Consider the following 20,626-nt stretch of genomic DNA (forward strand, 5'->3'; position numbering starts at 1 on the left):
GATGCTTACTAGTTCACTCAGCATTTAGTTCAAGGCTGGGAAAGGTTTCTGACCAAAGCCTCAGTCAGAATGGAACTATTATCTCAAACAGCAGGTACAGAAACTGCCCCAATCAAGATTCCTACGGACTGAAGTATGATATAACGAGCAAGATTCAAAACCAAAACAAAACACCTCATGAGGTCAACCCCCTTGCCAGATCTCCAAAGCACCCAAAGAAAATTCCTGACCCTCCCACAGAAACAGGGAACTATGCTAGATGCACGTGAACCTGTGATTGCAAGGACACTCCAAAGACACACTGTGCTTCGAGACAGGCAGGACCAGCCAAGTAGGTCTCCCATGATCACAGTTTAACAAGATCAATTTACAGGCAGATATTCTATGATAAAATTATTTTAACAGTGACAACCTACTTGCTTTCTTTGACACAATTAGTACATAAGCAACCATATCTACTAGTTACTTTTCAGGTCTTTATAACCTTTGCTTTTTCCAGTTAAAGCTTGTTTCAGAATTTCTGACTTTTGCAAAAAGGGCCTTTTGTTTCTCAGTGACTACCTTACTACTTCTGTCCTCATATAGAGCTGATCATGTAATACACTTGTGGAAAAGAGAGAGTACCGCAATACCCTACTAATTTTGAGAGAAGGAAGCACAAATCAGTTCTATAAATGTCTTCTATCAAAAACAAAAGACATTCTGTTATGCTTCATCAAAGAGGAAAAAAAAAGAGTATGCTGTTTGAAGAGACTTCAAAAATTCCTCAGACTTTCTGATATGTATGTATAGTTCACTCTCTAGGATTGCTGAAATAGTTCAATTATTAATAGGAAGTTACATCTGGGTTACATACATGAAGGGGGAAGGGAAAATACAGTTATATACCACTTAAGATACAGTGAGTTACATGACCAATGTAATCACTTTAAAAAAAAAAAACAAAAAACAAAAACAAAACACCACAAAGACTGTCTATAATACAGCATGATGCCTCCTTCCCTTTGCCAGTGATGTATAAGCCTCCTGACCACCTTGGATGTGGTCTTGCAGCCCTATAGTGCCTCTGTCTTCAGCAGATCCCCTGGAAGCAGCCAAAACCTTCCAGAGATACAACTACAGGATCTGAGCAGTCAACCGCAAGCTCTATACAAACCAAGAGTAACATGAGCTTCTGCTCCAAAGGACTTGACACATTTCCAGTTGTGTCATATACGAAGTATTTACTACTATTTTTCAAGCACTATTTCAGTAAAAGAGGAGGGGCAACTACGGGACAGAACTCTGCAAAATATTTTAAGTTTAAAAATAGTACCACTAGGATTACTGCAACAGTCAAACTCCTACTTTTACACATTTTTCTGTCCATGTAAAACAGAACTAAGGAGTTTTGGAGATACACTTTAAGTGGATTCCAAGACATGATTTTACAGAGGGATAGGAAAGTTCCTTTTTTAGCACAAATCCTCTAAGCAGCAAGCATCTACTGTTTTTTGTAGCAGGTAATTTCAGAAACACTACCTCTCATTCTTCTCCTAAAGTCACCTTCCTTTAGGAGCTACAAAATTAAATATTCTTCTGATAAATTATTAAAATGATTGAACCATTTGCTGTTGCAGGAGTCATGACAGCTGTCTACCATGGCTTTTTTGTGGTTTTTGTTAAATGGCTGGTACAGCATCAAAGACTTACTTCTTTACTACTGCAAACTGGAAAGTGTACCCAAGACCCTGTAAGGAAGGAAAATTTGATCAACCTCTTTTCTGCCACATAGGAAGATGACCTTATCTTTTATTAGCAACCTTCTAGAAATGGTATACAAAATAAGAGACCTCTAAAGTGCACTAAACACACATAATTCAAATATAGGTGCACGTGGAAGCTCTCTAGCAGTTTTCTTTGAACAACGCAACTTTGGTGTGCAAGTGCACCATTAACGAGTGCAAGACCTTTGAAAACAGTAGAATTAATAAAATGGCATCAGTCACCTCTGTAAAAATTTAAGCACAACTCTCTAAAGATTAGAGTTCAGCAGCTTCCCTTTACAGACTCTTCTTTGCTTCTTCTGATCTTGACCCATGACTAACACAGAAATCTATCACCACTCAGGGCTGCAGTAGGAAGTCACCAGGAGGCTGTTCCACCAGCCCAGCAAGAAATTCTTATCGTCCTTTCACCCATTACCTGAAACAACTCAGAAGCAGGTTTGGAAGAAAAACGCCTGAGCAAGTAATTTTTGAGGCATGGCAAAATGCTCGCCCATACCTATTTACTCATGGCTGTAAGCACTCAGTGCAACTCTAACAATGTGTGGCTGGAAGTTTACCTATCCATGCTCTTCAGGAAGCAGTGCAACCCCACAACCTGGCATTTACGTAGCAGGACAATCTACAGTCGTTGCACCTGAATCACTGGAGGTCTGTAGCTCCCTTTATATCTATTTTCTACTGTCTCTTGGCCTGCCCCGCCCCCTTCATTCAATTCTTACACAGGGAGAATTTGGAAGGCATCAGATAAATTTCCATTAATTGCTTGATCACAAAATAAATTAGTGCTGTCTTGCCACATTAAGCTTTCTTTTGGATCAGATCAATTTATGGTGAACATGCACTGGAATTAAAAGGGAGAGGTTTCTCCAAGGTCTGGCCAAGAAAGGCAGATTCTCCTCTTTCCACCAAAGCTCAGGAAAGCTCCTATATTTTGTTTCTAGAAATGCCCTAACCATCACCTCGTGGGCTAGAGCTCAGTGTGCAGCTCTCCATCCCAGGAGACTAGAGATGGAGCATCTCCAGTGCCCAGGCAGAAGCACCTCCCTTGCTTGCCCTGCAGTGTGCTACCTCTGACACTATGGGCCTGGTACAAACTTGCCTTCTCTCCTTGGCCTTTCCTGCACCATTCTTTATCCTCTGGAAACAGAGATCCATGTAAAGGACTTAAGAAGAAAAGACCTCCTTCACATATATATCTATTCTTCGCTGTGTTTTAAAACTCTGATACAGCTGAGCTTTATTTCCTACATGCTCATTCTGAAACCCTTGGCCGGGGGTGGAATTAAAATGCTGAGCAATTTGAGCAGCTGCATGCATTGGCTATCCCCCTTCCCAGGACAAATCTATTTCTGCTCAGAAAGAGCCCATCACATCAGAAAGTAAACAATCACTTTCAGGGTTTGCTGAGCTCTCACAGCTCTCTGGAAACAGTGAACTTCTCAGGCTTGATAAACTTTGCAGCAGCAGGTAATTACATACTGGACCCAACATGTCTCATGCAGAAACAGAGTGTCCTGAAACACCACTGTCCAGATACAATGTGTGCCACCCTGTTGGGAGCCAGCCACAACTGCACAGCACAGAGCAGGCAAACAAGCAGCTACTTCATCACACCACAGGCACCAGGGCACAGTCACCCCTTCCACCAAAAGAAGCTTGTTTGGGATTAGGGTCAGGTGGGCACAGCAGGGACACAGCCCTTTCCAGCAGAGCTGCAGCTCTAATTCAGGCTTGAGAGACCACCCAAGACTGGCAACTGCAGACACAACCCAGGAACCAGCACTGCTACAAAACAGCAGCAGCAACAGGAGCCACAGGACTACACCACTGGGCTTTGTATCTCTGAGCAAACATCCTCAGGCTTATTTACAGGAAAGGCACAGGATGCTAACAGGCTTTCTCAGTGCAAAGAAGGGCACAGAGAAATGCTGGCTGAAGACATGAGCCACTACCATCCCAACCCTCTGACACTCTGCATATGTGTTGGCTTACAAGTGCACCCTCATCCTGAGGAGAGCTTGGTCTCCTTTAGAGCTCTGTACTTGGGAAAAGCTCTACTCACAAACTCCCTATGAAGCAATAGCCACCTGCTACCACCTCCGTAACTGGGAACTGCTTTGTAGAAACAAAAACAGAACTAAAACACATTAGCAAAAGGACATCCTCAAAATACATTAATTTATCTGAAATCTAACTTTGTTTAGTTTCAGGCACACAGCTTAAAGGATCTGTACGCCTGGATACACAGAAACAACTGTACTCCTCGCAGGCACATGCCCTTCAGAGAGCACCTCCATCAGAGAGCAGCAGGTGAGAGAAAAGAGCGTGCAGAAAGCACTTACTGCACAAAAAAGCTCCAAATCTAAACAAAACAAAAACAAATGCAAAATCCAAAACACCAAACCCAAATAAACTAATCCTGCACACATATGTAATATATTTCAGTTTAACTGACTTAATAGTTCATATAATCAAAAGACGAGTTAAAAGAGAAGGGATCTCAGAGAGGAAGCCCACCTCTGATCCCCACACAAATGAAATTCAGAAAGCTGGGGTAACAGCCAGGAGAACAACATTTGGACAATATTTGATATTATGATGGCTGAACAGCATAAAGCTTGGCACAAAAAGTGATCCAGCTGGAAACAAATGTTTCTTTTCAAGCAACCTGACATGTGTTTGCTTTGAAGCTGTCGTAATTAGATGCCTTTCAATAATGAGCGATCTATTCCAACATCTACAGCAGCAAAAGAAAAGCCAGCAACTTTGTATAAAACATATAAAGCATAGACCACCAAGCTGTGGGCAATTCACCAGGACTAAAAGGATCAAATAGCAAAGCTGATTTTCTTAAGAACAAAAAACCCCACACAACCACACCTGAAACCATAGCAGACTATCGAGAGAACATGGGAGCAACAGTGATGGTGTAGGTCCGGTAGTAAAGGACAAAAGAGGAACATACTTGTTAAGAGTATGCTTTTGTAACAGCAACTAGCTGAATCGGAAAAAGTTGACAACTTGAAGGACAAAGACCTCTTCCCAGACCTGAAACTAGCAGATATTCCAGATCACACCAGAAATAAGCGTACATAACAGGAGTCTTTTGTATTTAGAACTGAAGCACCCTGAGAACTAAAATGTAAATTGGAAGACAGGAGGTCACAGTCATAGCAAGAACTAAAATGCAAACCAGAAGAGAGAAGATCACAATCAGAATGAAAGAAGTCATAGGTAACTGGAAAACTTGCTTTAATATTGCATCACGCAAAGCCAGTTGTTGCAGATGGAGCAAGAAAGTACTCCACAAAAAAACACCAGTAAAAAATTGAACTGTGTCCTGCCAAGAAACCTGGAGTTTTACCTAACTTTATACCACAATTGTATAATCAATGTGTTCATGTGCCTTCAGTCTCTAAAATGACATTTTAAGGACACCCAGGCCCTTGACACTTAATAGTAGTACATTAATATTTGGAGGTTTTAAAAAGTAGTTATTTTCTCACACATTAGAAGTCTGTTCAGCCTGGAGAAGATGAGACTGAGGGGATGTTACCACCCGCCCCAGAAAAAGGGAGGGGGGTAACCCAGGTTTTTATCAATAATTCCCTTGGGGTGGATTAGAGTAAAACGACACTGAATAATCGGTGTCTGAAAACATATACTGGCAAGGTTTATTTTAACAATTCTGTATCAACAGGCATGCTAGCATTTCTGTGTTGTCATATAACAATGTGACATAGAGATAACCTTTGGCGGGGGGGGAGAAAATGCATAGGGGACAATTTTGCATCAACAGGTATGCTAGAATTTTAGGTGCTGTCATATAACAATGTGACATAGAGATAACCTTTGGGGGGGGGGAGAAAATGCATAGGGGAGAGGAAGGCAGGATAAGAGTAAGGGAAAGAAAAGCTGAGAGTGGACAGATGTATATAGTCACCGCCCACGGGGTCCAGCAATGAAACTTAGTAGTTGCAGCTTCCATGTCTGTCAGTTGAAGTGGTGGCCTTGATCTGCTGGGGGTGAAGGAGGGAAGCCCCCACACTCCAAGAAGTTATGAGTTATTATATCCATGGTCAGTGTCACGGGCCATGCCTCGAGCCTCCAACCTCTCCCTGGGCCCTGCGCAAGAGTTACTGTGTCTGGCCTGGTTCCCACCCTTTTCCCGACTGGCAGAGGGGAGGGATGGGCTCCTATGGGCCATCAGAGGTACAGTGCAATAGTCAAAAGCCTGCAAGCTCGGCTCTTGCCTTTTCAGGGCTTCAAACCTTCAGCACTGGAGGGAGGGAGGGGCCAGATTGCTCACCAGAGGTATAATGCAAGTCAAAAGCCTGCAAAAGTCTCCTAGAATGCATAAGTCATCAAACATTTCAGTCTCTGACAGGGGAAACCTCATCATGGTCTACAGTTTCCTCATGAGGGGAAGCAGCGGGGCAGGCACTGATCTCTGCAGTGACCAGTGACAGGATCCAAAGGAATGGCCTGAATTTGTGTCAGAGGTTTAGGCTGGATATTAGGAAAAGGTTCTTCACCCAAAGGGTGGTCAGGCACTAGAACAGGCTCCCCAAGGAAGCTGTCATGGCCCCAAGCCTAACAGAGTTAAAGAAGCGTTGGGACAATGGTCTCAGGAATGGCATGTTTCTTGGGGTTGTTGTGTGCATTTTAAGTTGCCCATATGCTAACACAACTACCAAAAAGGCATGTGTTTCCTTTTTTTTTCCTTCTTATTTACCCTGATATTTGACTAGAAAACAAGAGGGCAACTGCAGCATGCCAAAAATCAGTACCTGATGAATATGTGGGAAGAATTTCAGAACATGAGGCTCATACAGCAGTTTAGGCTGTGAGAAATGGCATAGGCACACACAAAACATCAAAAAAGGTGAAGGGCTGGCAGGCGGGCTGTCCTTCAGCAGGAATTTGGATCCACTACTGGGAAGTTACAACATGTGAGCCTGTGAGTTTTGGATTTCAAAAGCTAGCAAGATACCTACTATTATTTTATTTTTAAAAAGTCTTATTAAGCAATTTTAGTGCCACTGACAGAGTGAGGACTTTCTGAACAGATTCCTAGCATGCTGTGAAATCACAGAAGACAGAAATAAGGACACTGCAAAGGAGTTATCTTGAGACCCTGATGCATTGCAGCCATAGCTGGAGACTGTGCTCCAGAGACAGGAAGGGGAAGGACATGCTGTGTGAGAGCACCAGCAGCACACTACAGTCTTCCCTCTCCTTTCACCCCCATGCAGACACAGCAAAAAGCACAGGCAACAGTGAGAACTAGTTCTTTAAAAACCACTTCAAACACTAATTTAATTGATGAGATGCTACTTTCCCCTGCAGTAGGACCCTGAACCCAAAATATCAGGAGGCTCCACTACTGAAAACTCACTGTAACCACCAGTGACCTACATAAAGCCTCTCCCCTCCCTCTGCTTCACCTTCCTTCTTGGACTCTCCGTCCTGCCCTACTTTAATAGATTATTACTTCAGCTAAACCGCGTAACAGTTTTACAGGGACACTCGGCTAGGACTGAAAACTTGCACATCTAGTTGCAGCAGTGGAAGAAACAGCAGAAGTAATGGTTTCTGCAGCCAGGATCAGCTGTGAGGTGATACTATGCCATATTATCCCATCTCAAACTCTTATTTCTTCAATGCCTATCATGCAACCGTCGCAAAAAAAAAGACAGTGAGTCAACGACTAACAAAACAGCGTGTTTCTCTACACGACAAAATAAATTAAGAAAAAAAAAAACAAACCAGAGCCATTTATGTAACAACTAGGAACAAGGAAAGCAATTTTACTCAATGCAGGGAAGGAGCTCATTCACAGGGGAAGCACATTTTTTTTTTTTTACACATCTCTTTCGAAGACATTTACCGGCAGGATTTCGTCTCTGTTAACATGATGGAGGCTTTCTGCTCCCTTCCTCCTCGATTAAATCGGACATCCATCACGCTCAGACCAGAGGAGTGGCAGATCCCGGGAATTTGTCGAGATACCGGCTCTCCCCAGCTCCACGCCCCTCTCCAGGCGCTTCAGACATTCCCGGTGTTGTACCACCCCCTGCGCTCGCAGGGCAAACAAGCCGGGCGCGCGCACGCACACAACCACTACTACACGGCTACAACCGAGCGAGCAGGATCCACCTACTACTCGGCGCAGAGCCTGAAAACAACCTACTTTTCATAAACTAAGGCTGCCATCGGTTTGGCAGAGGAGGAAGGCAGACAGTGCCATTTTTATTTAAAGCCAAGCTCCTCAGAGAACACTGCACGCAGAAATCCTTCGTGCCAACAAAGAGGCTACGCTCAAAACATGGGCGGACTTATCTCCTCGAGGCAAAACGCAGGTTTATCTTAAGTATTTTGCGCAGTGTAAGATAAAGGAAATTTTCTGAGCCTTTACGCCTACTGATACCTCATTAGGTGTTTTCAAAGACTATATCTTGCTGAAGCTGCAGCTGCACGTAGGTGAATGAATCCGATCCATGAAGCCGCGGTGGGGCTCAACATGACCACTACTGCGTATCCTGCACTTAATGATGGCTTCCCCATAAATAGAAAAGCGGGTTTTCTAGAAATACTGCATAATGAGTCATCAGCTACGAGCAGCTAAACACCAGGCACCTTGAGAGCAAGGACAGAAATACCAGTGGAACAAAAATAGCCATTCACTGGGAGGGGGCGGGCGAGAGGAGACCCGCTAGCAGGATTCCTGCTCGTAACCTCCACACCCCCCCCCCGGGTGCCTTCTCCCACCATTCACCGCAAACCCCCTCCCCGCACGGCTGCGGGGGCCGAGGTCAGCGCTGCCCCTGCCTGGCCCCCTCCTCCTCCCCGCCGGTGCCACTCACCCATGTCCAGGGCCTGGTTGTACTTCTCCAGGGCGGCCGGCAGCTCCTGGCGCTCCCGCAGCGCGTCGCCCTCGGCGCGGAGGCGCCGCGCCCGGCTCTCGGCGCCGAACCACTTGTGCAGCAGGTTGCCCAGCACCACGTTGACCCGCGGGCGGGCGGCGGCAGACGGCGGCGGCGGCGCGGCGGCGGCGGGGGTCGGCTCGGCGGAGCGGCGCGGGCGGTGGCAGCGGCCGCAGTCACCGGGCTCGGCGCAGCGGCGGCAGTGGGTGTGCCCGCAGTGCAGGGTCACCGGCTCGCACAGCAGCTGCCGGCACAGCGGGCAGGCGAACAGCTCAGGCGGGCGGCAGCACGCCGGGTCGCCCAGACCCTCGCCCTCTGCCCCGCCGCCGGCCGCGTCGCTCCCCCAGGGCGGCAGGCGCAGCTCCTTGTCGCGGATGCTGAGGGCGACGCTCTCCGCCAGTTCCCGCAGCTCCTCGGGCCGCAACCGCGCCAGCCGCGCCGCCGCGCCGTAGGCGTCCAGCGCCTCGGCCATGCGGCCGGCCCTGGCCAGAGCATCGGCGCGGCGGAGGCACAGGCCCCGCTCGGGCTGCGGCAGCCCCGCCAGCTCCGAGCCGTAGATCTCGGCCGCCAGCTCGAAGTTGCCGCCGCGGAAGGCCTCCTCCGCCACCTGCAGCATCTCGGCGCAGGGTCCCCCCGCCGCCGCCCTGGCCCCGGCGGCGGGGGGCAGCGCGCAGGGCCCCGGGCCCAGTTCCATGCCCGCGCGGCGCCGCCAGCCCCGGGCCGCCCTACTCCATGCTGGGCCCGCGGCGCTGCCGACTCCGGCTCCTTCCTGGGAGGGGACGGCGACGGAAGGGAGGGAGGGAGGGAGGAAGGGATGGAGAGGGGGCGTGTCACATCGCTGCAGCAGGGGGGCGGCTCCGGGAGGGGGAAGGGGGAACAGCAGAAGGGATGGGGGGTGGACTCGCTCCCGACTTATGTAAGGGGCGAACGGCCGGGTAAAACCGCCCCCATCCGGCAGCCCGGGCGCCCTGCCCCGGGGCGGCGGGAGCGCCGCTTCCCTCCCTTCTCCGCTCCCTCCGGCGGCTGCTGCTGCCGCACGTGCCCGCCCCGCACGTGCCCGCGCGCCGCCGCGCCCGCACGTGCGCCCGGTCCGGCGGCAGCTGCGGCCCTGAGGGAGCGGGGCCGGGGGGGCTTCCGCTGTGCGGCCCCTGCTGAGCTCGGCCTCTTCCTTCCCGTTTCCTGGTGCCCGGCATCAACTGCTTCCTCGCAGGCACTGCCGGACCCTGCCCTCCCGCCGTGTGCCGGGACCCCCTCGGCGCTGCCCGCCCGCCGGGCTCGGCCTCTCGGCCAGCAGCACCTCACGGGGCGGGTCGGGACACGTCTACCGGCTGCTGTTTGTTGTTATTTCCCCAGTCCCCGAGAAAGCAAGCAGGTGCTGTCAAATAAATAAATAAATGAGAAAAAAACAAATTCCCAAACCCCACAACTCTCAGGAAAAATCCTTTTCTGTAAGTGGCAGCCTCGCCAGCGCAGCTTGGGATCCGCGAGTCATGCTGAGCGCTGGCTTGTGCATCGGCAACAACAATAAAGATAATGCAGCTGGAAGTTAGTTAATCATGCGTGAGTCAGAAAGGAATCCAACTCGCTCCGCAGGAATAACAGGAGTAAAAAAAAAAAAAAAAAAAAAAAAAAAGGCAACGTTTATTTTAGACACAGCTGTAAACAAACCGCTTGGAGAAGCGGAGAGCCTGTCAGTCCAACTGGAAGGTACCCACCTCCAGCTGCTTTTTAGACTGCAACTAGACAGTGGAGGGTATTTTCAGCTTAGCCTCTCTCCTGCTAGGCCTCCAGCCCCCAAATGTTGGCCTCTTAGCCCACGTCAGGAATATCTCATTCATTAACTATTGTACCAAATAGTCTTTATCCTATGAAAGGATATTTTTGATATTTGATATTTTCTAAATAGTATGACATTATCTTTCTTTAGATATATGTAGTTTATGTCATATACTGCACAGTCAGGCATAACTAAGCATCAGTATTCGCGGTGAAATAAGCATGACCAAAGGACCCAGCTCACAGCAAGAAGCAGGACCTTTGTTTCTCAGATCCTCAAAGCCATCCATGATGGATAAAGGATACCCCCAGACTACCAAAGTCGTGCCAGCCATCTTAACCCCTCCGATACCTCTGTGAAACCCTCCCCTTATCTGGCATAATAGATTAGAAACTCTAGCAAGACTGATTCCAGGGATGTTCAGATCAATAAAGAAGCAGGTGGATGATGTCTGTAGAAGTATTGTTGTTTTCTGGAATGGTGATATGTTTGTGGTAAGTTGCTGCGTGACTTACCCATTTTTCACTGTTTGTGTTTCTAGCAATTGATTCTTTGAGCAATGCTCACTGCTCTAACACTTGTACTGTCCTCTTTGGCTCACGGTTTCTATCCAGAAGGTGACCTCAGCAGCCTGTCACTATTTCATCATTCTCTTTCTTGACATGTTCACTTGGAATTAGGATGGAATCCCATTGCCATTTTACCAAAGTCACCTGGGGACATGATTCATAGGTTAGAGGACAGAAACGGTGCAGTCAGTTCTACTCTGAGGTATCAAGGACAAGCCATGGCATCTTGGACAGATGATGAAAATGTAGACTCACTGCTTAAGCCTTATTTTCTTAGCGTTATTTTCTGGTTCCTATAACCCTGACAAGGAGCAATGGCATTTTTGCTGATTGCTCCCATCCCACTCACCTGGCCATTAGGCTCTTTGGCTGGGAACTCCCCAGCAGCCCTCCTTGCTTTCCTGCACGAGACAGCAAGGAAGTCCGTCCTAGTGTGCTGCTTTTCCCCATGTGTCTTGGGATTGCTGCATGATGGTCCTTCAGCTCTAGCTGTCCCTTCTGATGGGTGACTCGGGAGGCAATGGCTCAGATGGTGGTATTGAACATTGCCTGTCAGCCCCTCCATTTGCTGCTGTGCTTGTGTCAGCTCATGCTGTGCTGGCATGCTGGAATGGCTGCAGTCCTTTCCTCATCAATGCTTAGCAGGTGCTTCTAGAAGAACCTACTGTGAAGCAAGGCTACTACTTTATTTAGCAACGTGATCAATAGCCTCTTGGCACACAGCATCTATTTTTTCCCAAGACATCTATTTGCAAGGAACAAAATTACCTCACTGCTGTTCAAACCGACTCAGTGTGCCATCTTTTCCCTGCTTTCCATGTGCAGAATTGCTTGCCACCTGCGTCTGAACGCACCTGCGTCACTCTTCTCCTCAATGTCTATTTTGGGGCCCGTGTTCTTTCACAAGTTTTCTTGCTCCAGAGCATGGTTCATTTGTACATCTGTCTGCACTTTGTTGTTTCCCTATCTGAGTGACAAAGCCACTTTTTAATACAATTGCCTTTTGCAAAATCGATAAGAATTCACTGAGCTGCAGATCTTGGAGGGATGATGAAAACGTGGACTCACCACTTGAGCCACCCCAAAGTATTAATAATTTTCAGGAAAGATGAAAGGATTAAGAAACAGCAAGAACCAGGGTTAAAGAAACCAAAGTAAAATTATTAATAATCTATACTTAAGAAGCTCATGCTTCTCACTGAAATTATCAGTATTATGACTACCCCACTGAATGTGACATAGGAGACTCCTGCCAAGAAATTCCAGTGGAACAGGTACTTCATGACATGGTCATGTGGTTTATGGCTTCTTGCTGGATAAACTACAAGCAAAAAATTGCAACAGCCACAAAACAGAATGAATTGGCCATAAAGGACCTGAAAGCTGACACCAAAAGAAACACCAAAGTTGGTTTATAACTTTTATTAGAAGAAAAGCTGTAGCTACTGCATAGGACTGAAATGTTGTCTACCACAGGAGATAAAGGACCTTCTCTTGTTCTCACCAAAACCATGGCAAAACTTCTGCTGGCTTCATCAACTTAAAAAAAACCCACGCAAACCTGTTACCCAAAATTAGCTCCTGTGTAGAAGGCTGTTAAGAGGTGCTCCCCGTTATCAGTACTGTTTTCCTGTTAATAGTACACTTCCCCTTAGGAGTGGCCTCATCACGCTCTCTCAAGCAACGTGTAGAAGTCCATCTGCTTTCCAAGGGGAGAATTATAGGTACTTACTCAACTGAGTCACTGTTACACAGTTCAAAGTTGTCGTGAGGTTTCCTTTAAGTTCATAGCCTAATTTTCAACTTCTTCCTGAGGCCCAGCTTCCACAGGGTTTTCCCCAGGGTAGAATTTACTTGAAGCTTGAAGGGGAAAGGAGAAGATGAAGCAACTTTGAAATGACAGCATTTACATATTTGGAGGGCATTTTTAATTTCTCTAACACTTTTCTAATCCAAGGTAGTTTGAAGTATTAAACTCCATTTTGTTTTGATGATTTTTTTTGAGGAAATCTGTCTTTTATTGTTTCAAGATGAGTTAATTAGGATATAATCAGTCCACAGGGTCACATACAGGTACCGTGCTAAAATGTTACAGAAATTGTAAAGTCAAAGACACAAAAATTAGGGTACATAATAATTAAGGCTGTATATGCTTATTTAATATAGCCTTCATGCATTAACCTGATACAATTTTAATTAATGACATACTATTTTCTCTGCAGGATGCATGTCTGTTGTGGTTTAACCACAGGAAAGAAGATAATTAATGGGCATCCAAATTGTAATGTTCTCTCTGGTCACTGTGCAGTCCCCTTGCACCTTTTGATTTGTATTAGTCATACTTTGCTGTGGTAGCACAATTACAGATTTCCTTGTGTGCTTTTCTATAAAATTCAGGGTACAGCACTGGAATATTCCCAAATATGCACATATTTATATTTGCAGCAAGAGCATGAGTCAAAAGGAATAATAGTTTGCCCTTTAGCAGCTGGGAAGCTGAGGTAAGTCCAGAGTGGCCACTAACTTGGGGCACTGGATTTAGGGGATGAAATTTCAGAATATGATTTTTTAGATGCGCAGATTATTTCAGAAGTACATCTTCCTTCAGCTGAGCAGCAACTGGACGGAGGTGCTGAGACTTCAGCCTGAGTTTGGGCCTCAGCTAGAGCACTCTGCAAACAAGAGCTATGCAAAATACAGACACCACCACCACCACCCAACGCATGATGTAAATGCCTCACACCTTGGCAGAGAGGAAACTCACAGCAGAGTGCCAAATGCAGTCCTTCCAGCCAGCACTCAACCTGCTTTTCTCTTTCCTTAATCACTGACTCATTTATTACAAGCTTTCCAGCTTTTAAAAGAAAAGGTCACTGTATGATTATTACTACTAAAGTCTTTGCCAGTTTAATGAATTTGCCCCAACTGAATATGCAAAAATGTATTTTTTTTCAAGAAAGCCTTTTTTTCAGAAGTATTTTATAAGAAAGTTGCAGGATAGTGCCAATGATGAAAAAGTTGCAAAGGTGCTACTTAAAATCTACCAATGTTAAACATAACAAAGATATTTCCTCCCCCCCCCCCCGAAGAAATATAATATGTTAATCCAGCTGCTGTGAATTGCAGGAGCTAGGATTATTTCTGGAGATTCTCGTGGTTTTTTGCAACATTCCAAAGAGGGAGATGGGTATTGTCTTTTCAGAGTGACACATGTATATTGTGTACAAAAGGTGTTATTCATAACTACACCCTTCATGGGCTGACAGGAAGATTAAACAGCTTAATAATTGTCCAACAAATCATTAACACATTCTATGATGCAAAGGGAGCCAATTAAAGTGTACTACCATATTCCCTTCCAATAGCTTCTGAGATAAGCACTGCAAAGAAAATCCCCTTTCCTAACTATGATAACAATCAGTCTTTATAGAATGAGAATGTATTAGCTTTTGTAATTTATGTATTAGTTCACATTATACACTGTAATGTAATGAGGTGGTATTGTTCATTCTTAAGTAAAACAAACTAAAGGACAGCCCAGTCCCAGTGGCTGTGCTACTTCCTAGCATAGAATCAGGGAATTTTTCAGTCTCATTCAGTAAACATCAGCTTGGATTTTTTGGAATAATACACAAATATTTTCCACTGTGGTGATTCACATACCTGAATAAATATCAAGACTTGTGTTTCTTTCTGTTGCTGGTGCCACCAGGGCTGTTGTCAGGCACAGAGCTGAAGGAGGATGCCCTCAGGTTGAGTGCTGATCTCCATCCACCTCTGGTTACACAGAGTCAGTTTGCCCACTGAGTGGGAGGGAGTTCTGCAAGCAAATCCACGGTGAAACTGGGTGAAGTTACACCTCTATGCAATCCCTGTTTAAACTGTGGCTTAGCAAAGCAGCACTTGCACTACTCTGGACTCCTGTACATGCTTAAGTGCAGCAGCACCTGGCCCAGGCTGAAAGCTAACAGCCCAAGCATTTACCCTGCATGGGTGGAAAGCGCTGTTGCCCATGCTCATGTCACACCAGGGTGTCCTGGAGTTCAGTGAGATGACACACACTCTGGCAAGGGACTCTCCTGGCATCTGGTAATGAGCTCATTTTAAAAAGCAGGATAGCACGCTGCAGTTCATGACATCACAAATCCCTTCTGGTGCCAGCCACCCACATGGGTGGTCATCCAGCTGGATGGTGGCACAGCAGGTGGCATCTCCATGGGTACAGCAGACATCTATTGGCATCTGGGGACCTCTCCCATTTCTGGAGCCTTGCACAAATATTTTTCAGGGAGATGGCCTGCCTTGGAAATATGGATGGGGAGAAGCTTTTCTCAAGGTATGATCTCTCCCAGTCCTGCTAGGCCACCATTTTCTTCTCAGATGTTTTATCTCCTTCATGTTATGCTTGACTTTTGAAACATCATTAATCTTACATCTCTCTTTTTACATGGCATTTTTTTCATCCTGTTTTCTGGCTAGTGTTACCAGCGGAAAAAGGACCCATTGAAATGCAGCACCTTGATCCAATTCATAAGGGGTTCCCCTATAGTTTTACAGTGTTGGTGTGACACCACCAGCAAGTCTTCCCTGAGAATGTGTTTGGAAACAAATTTTCTAGAAGGACATCCTGGTGTTGTGTTCGAGCATCTTATCCTTGGTCACAGCTTCTCATGCCTTATGGGCTGTGGCCCAGGTACTACCCTTATTGATAGAGGTGTGAGGGCTTTCATTTCAGGAGTGCTGCCTGGGATTTACCAAAGGGAAAGCTGGACCTCAGGCATGAACTTCTTTCCCAAATTTAAAATTCGTGGTTGGTGGCAATCTAGCATGAGAAAAGCAAATAACATCAGTTAGATGCACACATGAAATACTGTTTTGCCTGAAATTTTCTTGTCCTGTTTCAATCAATTCTTTACTGTGAGTCAGCCTATGACACATTTTCAAAAAAACTCCCAGACATTATGCTAACAAAATTAAATGTGGGTCAAATGGGAAAAACATTGCAAAGAGCTGACAGTGTTAGGGCAGAAGAGAGATTACGTTCTTACAGGTAGAGAGTACTGCCATGTCTTGTCCCCCCTGTAAACTGGTGATTGCTGTCTTCATGACCCTGCTCAAGGAATATACTCTGGGAGTCTCTGCTGCAGCTATCAGTGATTCCTGGTAAGGTGTTTAGTGTGGGTCCCTTACAGACCACCCATCACCTTGAGCCTCATTGCTATCATCAGCTCAAGCACCAGAAACCTCCTGATGACATCCCTGGCCCTAGAAGTTGAGCAGCCTACAAAATGCATAGGCAGGTTGGACAATAAAATCTGGAGGGAACACAGCAAAATAAAAATACATCTGCTGATCTTTTCCAGCCAAGCCCAAACAGGACAAGGCAAGTTTCCACCTTCTAAACAAAAGTGTCTTTTTTTTTTTTTTTTTGACAGAGCCAATTATTGAAAGAAGACTATAGTGTTTTTTCATATTTTGATTAAACACTGATTTTGGGTCACCACAGCAGAGCAGGCTGCTACAGTGGAAAGGTCAGCTATCCTGTTCTACAGGGTGCAGCTGAGGGGGTGAATTTCATCAGCTGCCCAAATCAGGGCATCGCTATTTCCGAGTCAGAACCTCCAACATTTCTACTGAGTGGGCTGGGCTGTGAAAACATGGGCTCAGAGAAGATCACTGGATGGTCACTGGGTGACTTAGAGAAGGAGCTGGCTCCAAGCACCTAGGCCAAGAAGGCAAACTGGATGTTTGCTACTCCAAGAAATGAAAACCCATGTGCTGAGACTCTTCTGCAACACGAGGAAGATGCTGAGCCACGAAGAAGAGTGAGGTTACATGGCGGGGATCAGCACGGATGACAACTTTAGGATGGTGTCACCAAGCCAGTAGGTTTGGTTGCACACATCTCCCCAAACTCAGCTATCAGGACACAGGCAGGATCACCTGCCTTCTTTGCCAGGCATTGGAGAGGGCAGCAGCACCGCAGCCACATTATCCATCAGAGATATGGCCTTCAGCAAGGGAGTGGCCATTACCTCAGAAGCCAAAAAGCCAGGCAAGCAGGGCTGAACAATGCTACAGAAGAGTCTGAGGGGATTTCTGCTCACACAGAAGAAGTGAGGCAATAAGATGACCTGAAGAAGGAATAAGAGAGTAATGAACAGGGAGGGAAGAAGGTTTGAACAACTGATTAGTAAATGGCTGCCATCAGAAAATAGGCCAGAGAAGAGCAGCCACCTCAGTTGTGGCAACAGCATGGCTGAGACCAGGAAAATGATAAAAGAGTGTGAAGAGACAGGATATCTTGTTTGGAAAACACAGTGCAGACAGGAATAAAAATATTTAGACAAAACCAGAACATTAGGGCCAAACTGTAGGAAACCAAGATTACAGGTCTGAGTAACAAGAAATACAATGATACAGATGGTTCTGATCAAACAGGTTAGCCAAGGCTAGGTACCCACCAAGGGCTGTAATGAGCATGCATCATGACTTATTTTAGCTGTGGGGAGAAAGAAGCTAATAGCTGAAGCTGTGTTTGGGCTGACATCACTCAGAGGGGCATTGAAGAGGAAAGCTCCAAGGGACAGCATCCTTCTGCCTTAGGACATGAAAGAAAGGGAATCAGGAGACAACGGCCAGAACACTTCCATGGAGGACAGGATGTAACTGCAAAACACATTGGGTAGGACAAAAAAAACAAACTGGGATGACCTATAGTAGAATTAGAGTAGCACATTGATAGCATTTGGAGGTGAAGGGGCAGGCAGGCAGGAAGGGCAGCGTTGTGTGACAGCTGCAAAAAATGATGTTTACCACATAGGCTGGTAAGAAGCTGAGGGGAAGAACAAGGTAAAGGGTAAGAGAAGGCAGGAGGTGAGAGGCTGGAGTCTCTGGGGAAGGAGAGGCTGAAGATGGCAAGCACTTTTAAGCTTCTATAGCAGCAGTGCCATGGGGAGATGAAACACAACAGGCTCCTTCAGGCACCTGGGATGTCTTCTCAAATGTCTTTTAGCTTTGAAGAAATTAGCAAGATTCCAAGTTGGAGAGCCTTTTGAGCAAAAAACACTGGATTCAGCCACAGGATCAGGAAGATGGAAGAACAGAAGTAGAAAAAGAAAAGATAAAATCCTTGCTTTGTTTGATTGATTATTTTTTTAACCTATGTCCACTGGACTCATGCATTAATTACTGAAGAAAAACAAGATCACATAAGGGAGTTCACAGCCAAAAATAAGGTTATGTGCATGTAGATTGGCTCAGTCACAACAAAGATAATCCTTTATGCTGCTTTATTCACCATCCAGATTCATTGGGTGTTATCCAGCTAAGAATTATTAGTTTTAAAACTAATCCAGATTTAAGGAAGCCAATAGTAAAACTTCAAAGGATTAGATCAGCCCCTTTAATGAAATATCTGAATGCAACCCTATCAAAAGAACTGAAAAAGCAAAATGTAGATATTGACTCCACCATAAACAAGTGGCTATTTTGTGAATCACCCTGTTAGGGAACAAAAGAAGAACACTGGGAAGTGAATGCCTGTGTAATAATCACCATTGCCCCAGTTAAAACTAATTATTTGGAAAGAAGTTAAGACAAGAAGGGAAAACCACTTCTGTGATTAATTGCATTTGCAGTGTGTTAGCTAGCATACAAGCAAAAACCTTTTGTACATGGAAAGTACAAAAATAAGTGTAGGATGTTTGTAGCCATTTTGATTCAAAATACTTTTTAATGAATGCAGCAGTGACTAAAATGAGTAAAAACACAAGCGTGTCTTCCATTAAGATATTTAGAATGAGATCTCTTAAAGCTGTTAAGGTTTCCAGTGAAATGTAGTCTGAACAGCTAGCAGGGTCATGCAGAACCAGATACGGCTTTCAAATGTGTGTGAAGTTCATACATAAAGCTCATTCTTCTATTCATGCAACAACATAAGTAAAAAATCTGTAGTCTCTCAGTCATGGAAATACACAGTACTTACTTCTGAGGGCTATAGGGAGGTGCATTTTAAATGGTCATTCTTATAAAGTCCTATTATGGAATATCCATAGCTGACTGCTAAAGCTGACCATTCATTTACTGATTATCACATGAATAAATCCTTTTCCAGCCTACTCTCAAGCAAACCATGCACAATACATAGTCTTAATCCTCCCTGCATACATACTCACACCTACTTTCTGGTTTTATTAAACTAGTAATCAGCAGACTACACACCACTCTGATCTGTTATAGCAGTCTCTTCTCCCCAGACTGCTTGGCTCAAATCCTCTGTAAACATTATTTAGATGGTGTCTTTCAATGTCTTTATTTTTCTAGGTGGGGCAGCAAACCCAATCCTTTAATAAAGTCAGTAGATTTCATGGACCACAGAGTCAGTGTCAGCTAACCAGGTAAAGTAATACAGGCAGGTGTCACTGATGACTTACAACTATATTCAAGGCTAAAAAGGTGTGCCATATCTCACTAGGCGGTCAACTGGCTCACTTCCACCTGAAATTCAAATTGATCACTTAGAAAAAAGACTCACGGTGTCTGGAAACTTAATCCTCATGTCTCTGGTTTGTCAGGTCAAAGAGAACAAACAACAGTGTAATTAAGTGTGAATCAATGCAAGTGATTTGCAGAAAGATACAGACTGCTGCTACATAACTGCAAAATTAAATGTCTTCTGGATATCATGCCAGGGGTTTAGATTTACACCACGAAGGAATAAAAGACATCCTAATGCTTCTCTCTTGAATTCCCTGCTAGGTCAGCTTGATTTGATTTTTAAAACAAATTTCTGGAAACAGGGATTGAGAAACAAAACAATGCCATTTTTTTTTCTTTTAATTTATCCCTTTCCATTTCTCTTCAGCCCACATATCATGGGACTGACATACAAGGTCAAAGAAGTTGAAAAGCTGACTGTTTCTTCAGTGCATGCCAAGAACAGAGCCTTATTCCGTGAGGAACACTAGAGTGGTGATGTACATGAGAGTAGTAGGACATAAACCCCACTGCTACAAGTCAGTCCCAGTTCTTCCCACCTCTGATGATTGTTGTGGTAAGGCGCAGGATCCTCCACCAGCATCTATGCCAGAACAGACATCACATCTAATCTCCTGGCTGTAGTGAACTGAAGCATCCCACAGTTGATCAGATGAAGCTTGAAGAAAGTTTAGAGTGCAAATGAATAATAAATATTTAACTGTGATTATAATGGAAGGTAAGTACCTGTCAAGGTAATTAAAACTAAGACCTTTTACCAAGAGCTGTGATGACTTCTCCGGTAATGGACCTTTGTAAATTCAGGTCAGGTTCCTTTCTCCTCCCCTTTCCTAAATGTGCACCTGTGGTCAAAATAAGAGTCAATTCAGGAGTACAGTTTAATGGCTGTGTGATGTAGAAAGTCAGAAAAGATGACTACAGAGTCTGTACAACCTGTGAATCAGTCCAGGACAGAGATCCCTAACACAACTTTTCCCGAGCTTCTCTGTGGTCGTTCTGGTTCACAAGTCTCTCTTGGAGTTGTTTGCCCATGTTTGGGTGAAGTTTCACTCAGAGCTTGCACAGCAGCATTAATAATGCCCTGTC

The 20,626-nt window shown here is 45.3% G+C and overlaps 1 protein-coding gene and 1 long non-coding RNA gene across 4 annotated transcripts in view; one reads left to right on the forward strand and one right to left on the reverse strand.

Moving 5' to 3' along the window:
- LONRF2 (LON peptidase N-terminal domain and ring finger 2) overlaps positions 1 to 9,662 on the reverse strand; it is a 37,236-nt gene extending 27,574 nt beyond the window's left edge. The window contains exon 1 of one of the 3 annotated variants that reach the window (XR_010428487.1): positions 8,636 to 9,662. Coding sequence is in view for 2 of the 3 variants with exons in the window: in XM_064646299.1 (XP_064502369.1) it covers positions 8,636 to 9,389 (754 nt within the window). In the remaining variant the exon portion in view is untranslated. The remainder of the gene's footprint in view (positions 1 to 8,635) is intronic. The other 2 variants (XM_064646299.1, XM_064646300.1) reach the window with 2 other exon arrangements.
- Positions 9,663 to 15,219: 5,557 nt separating this feature from the next.
- On the forward strand, positions 15,220 to 20,262 carry LOC135410041 (uncharacterized). Its single transcript, XR_010428493.1, has 3 exons — positions 15,220 to 15,377; positions 19,367 to 19,440; positions 19,908 to 20,262. It is a non-coding gene; the product is annotated as an uncharacterized LOC135410041 (long non-coding RNA).
- The last annotated feature ends 364 nt before the right edge of the window (positions 20,263 to 20,626 follow it).

Source organism: Pseudopipra pipra, chromosome 2 (genome assembly GCF_036250125.1).
Source record: "Pseudopipra pipra isolate bDixPip1 chromosome 2, bDixPip1.hap1, whole genome shotgun sequence".
NCBI lineage: Eukaryota > Metazoa > Chordata > Aves > Passeriformes > Pipridae > Pseudopipra > Pseudopipra pipra.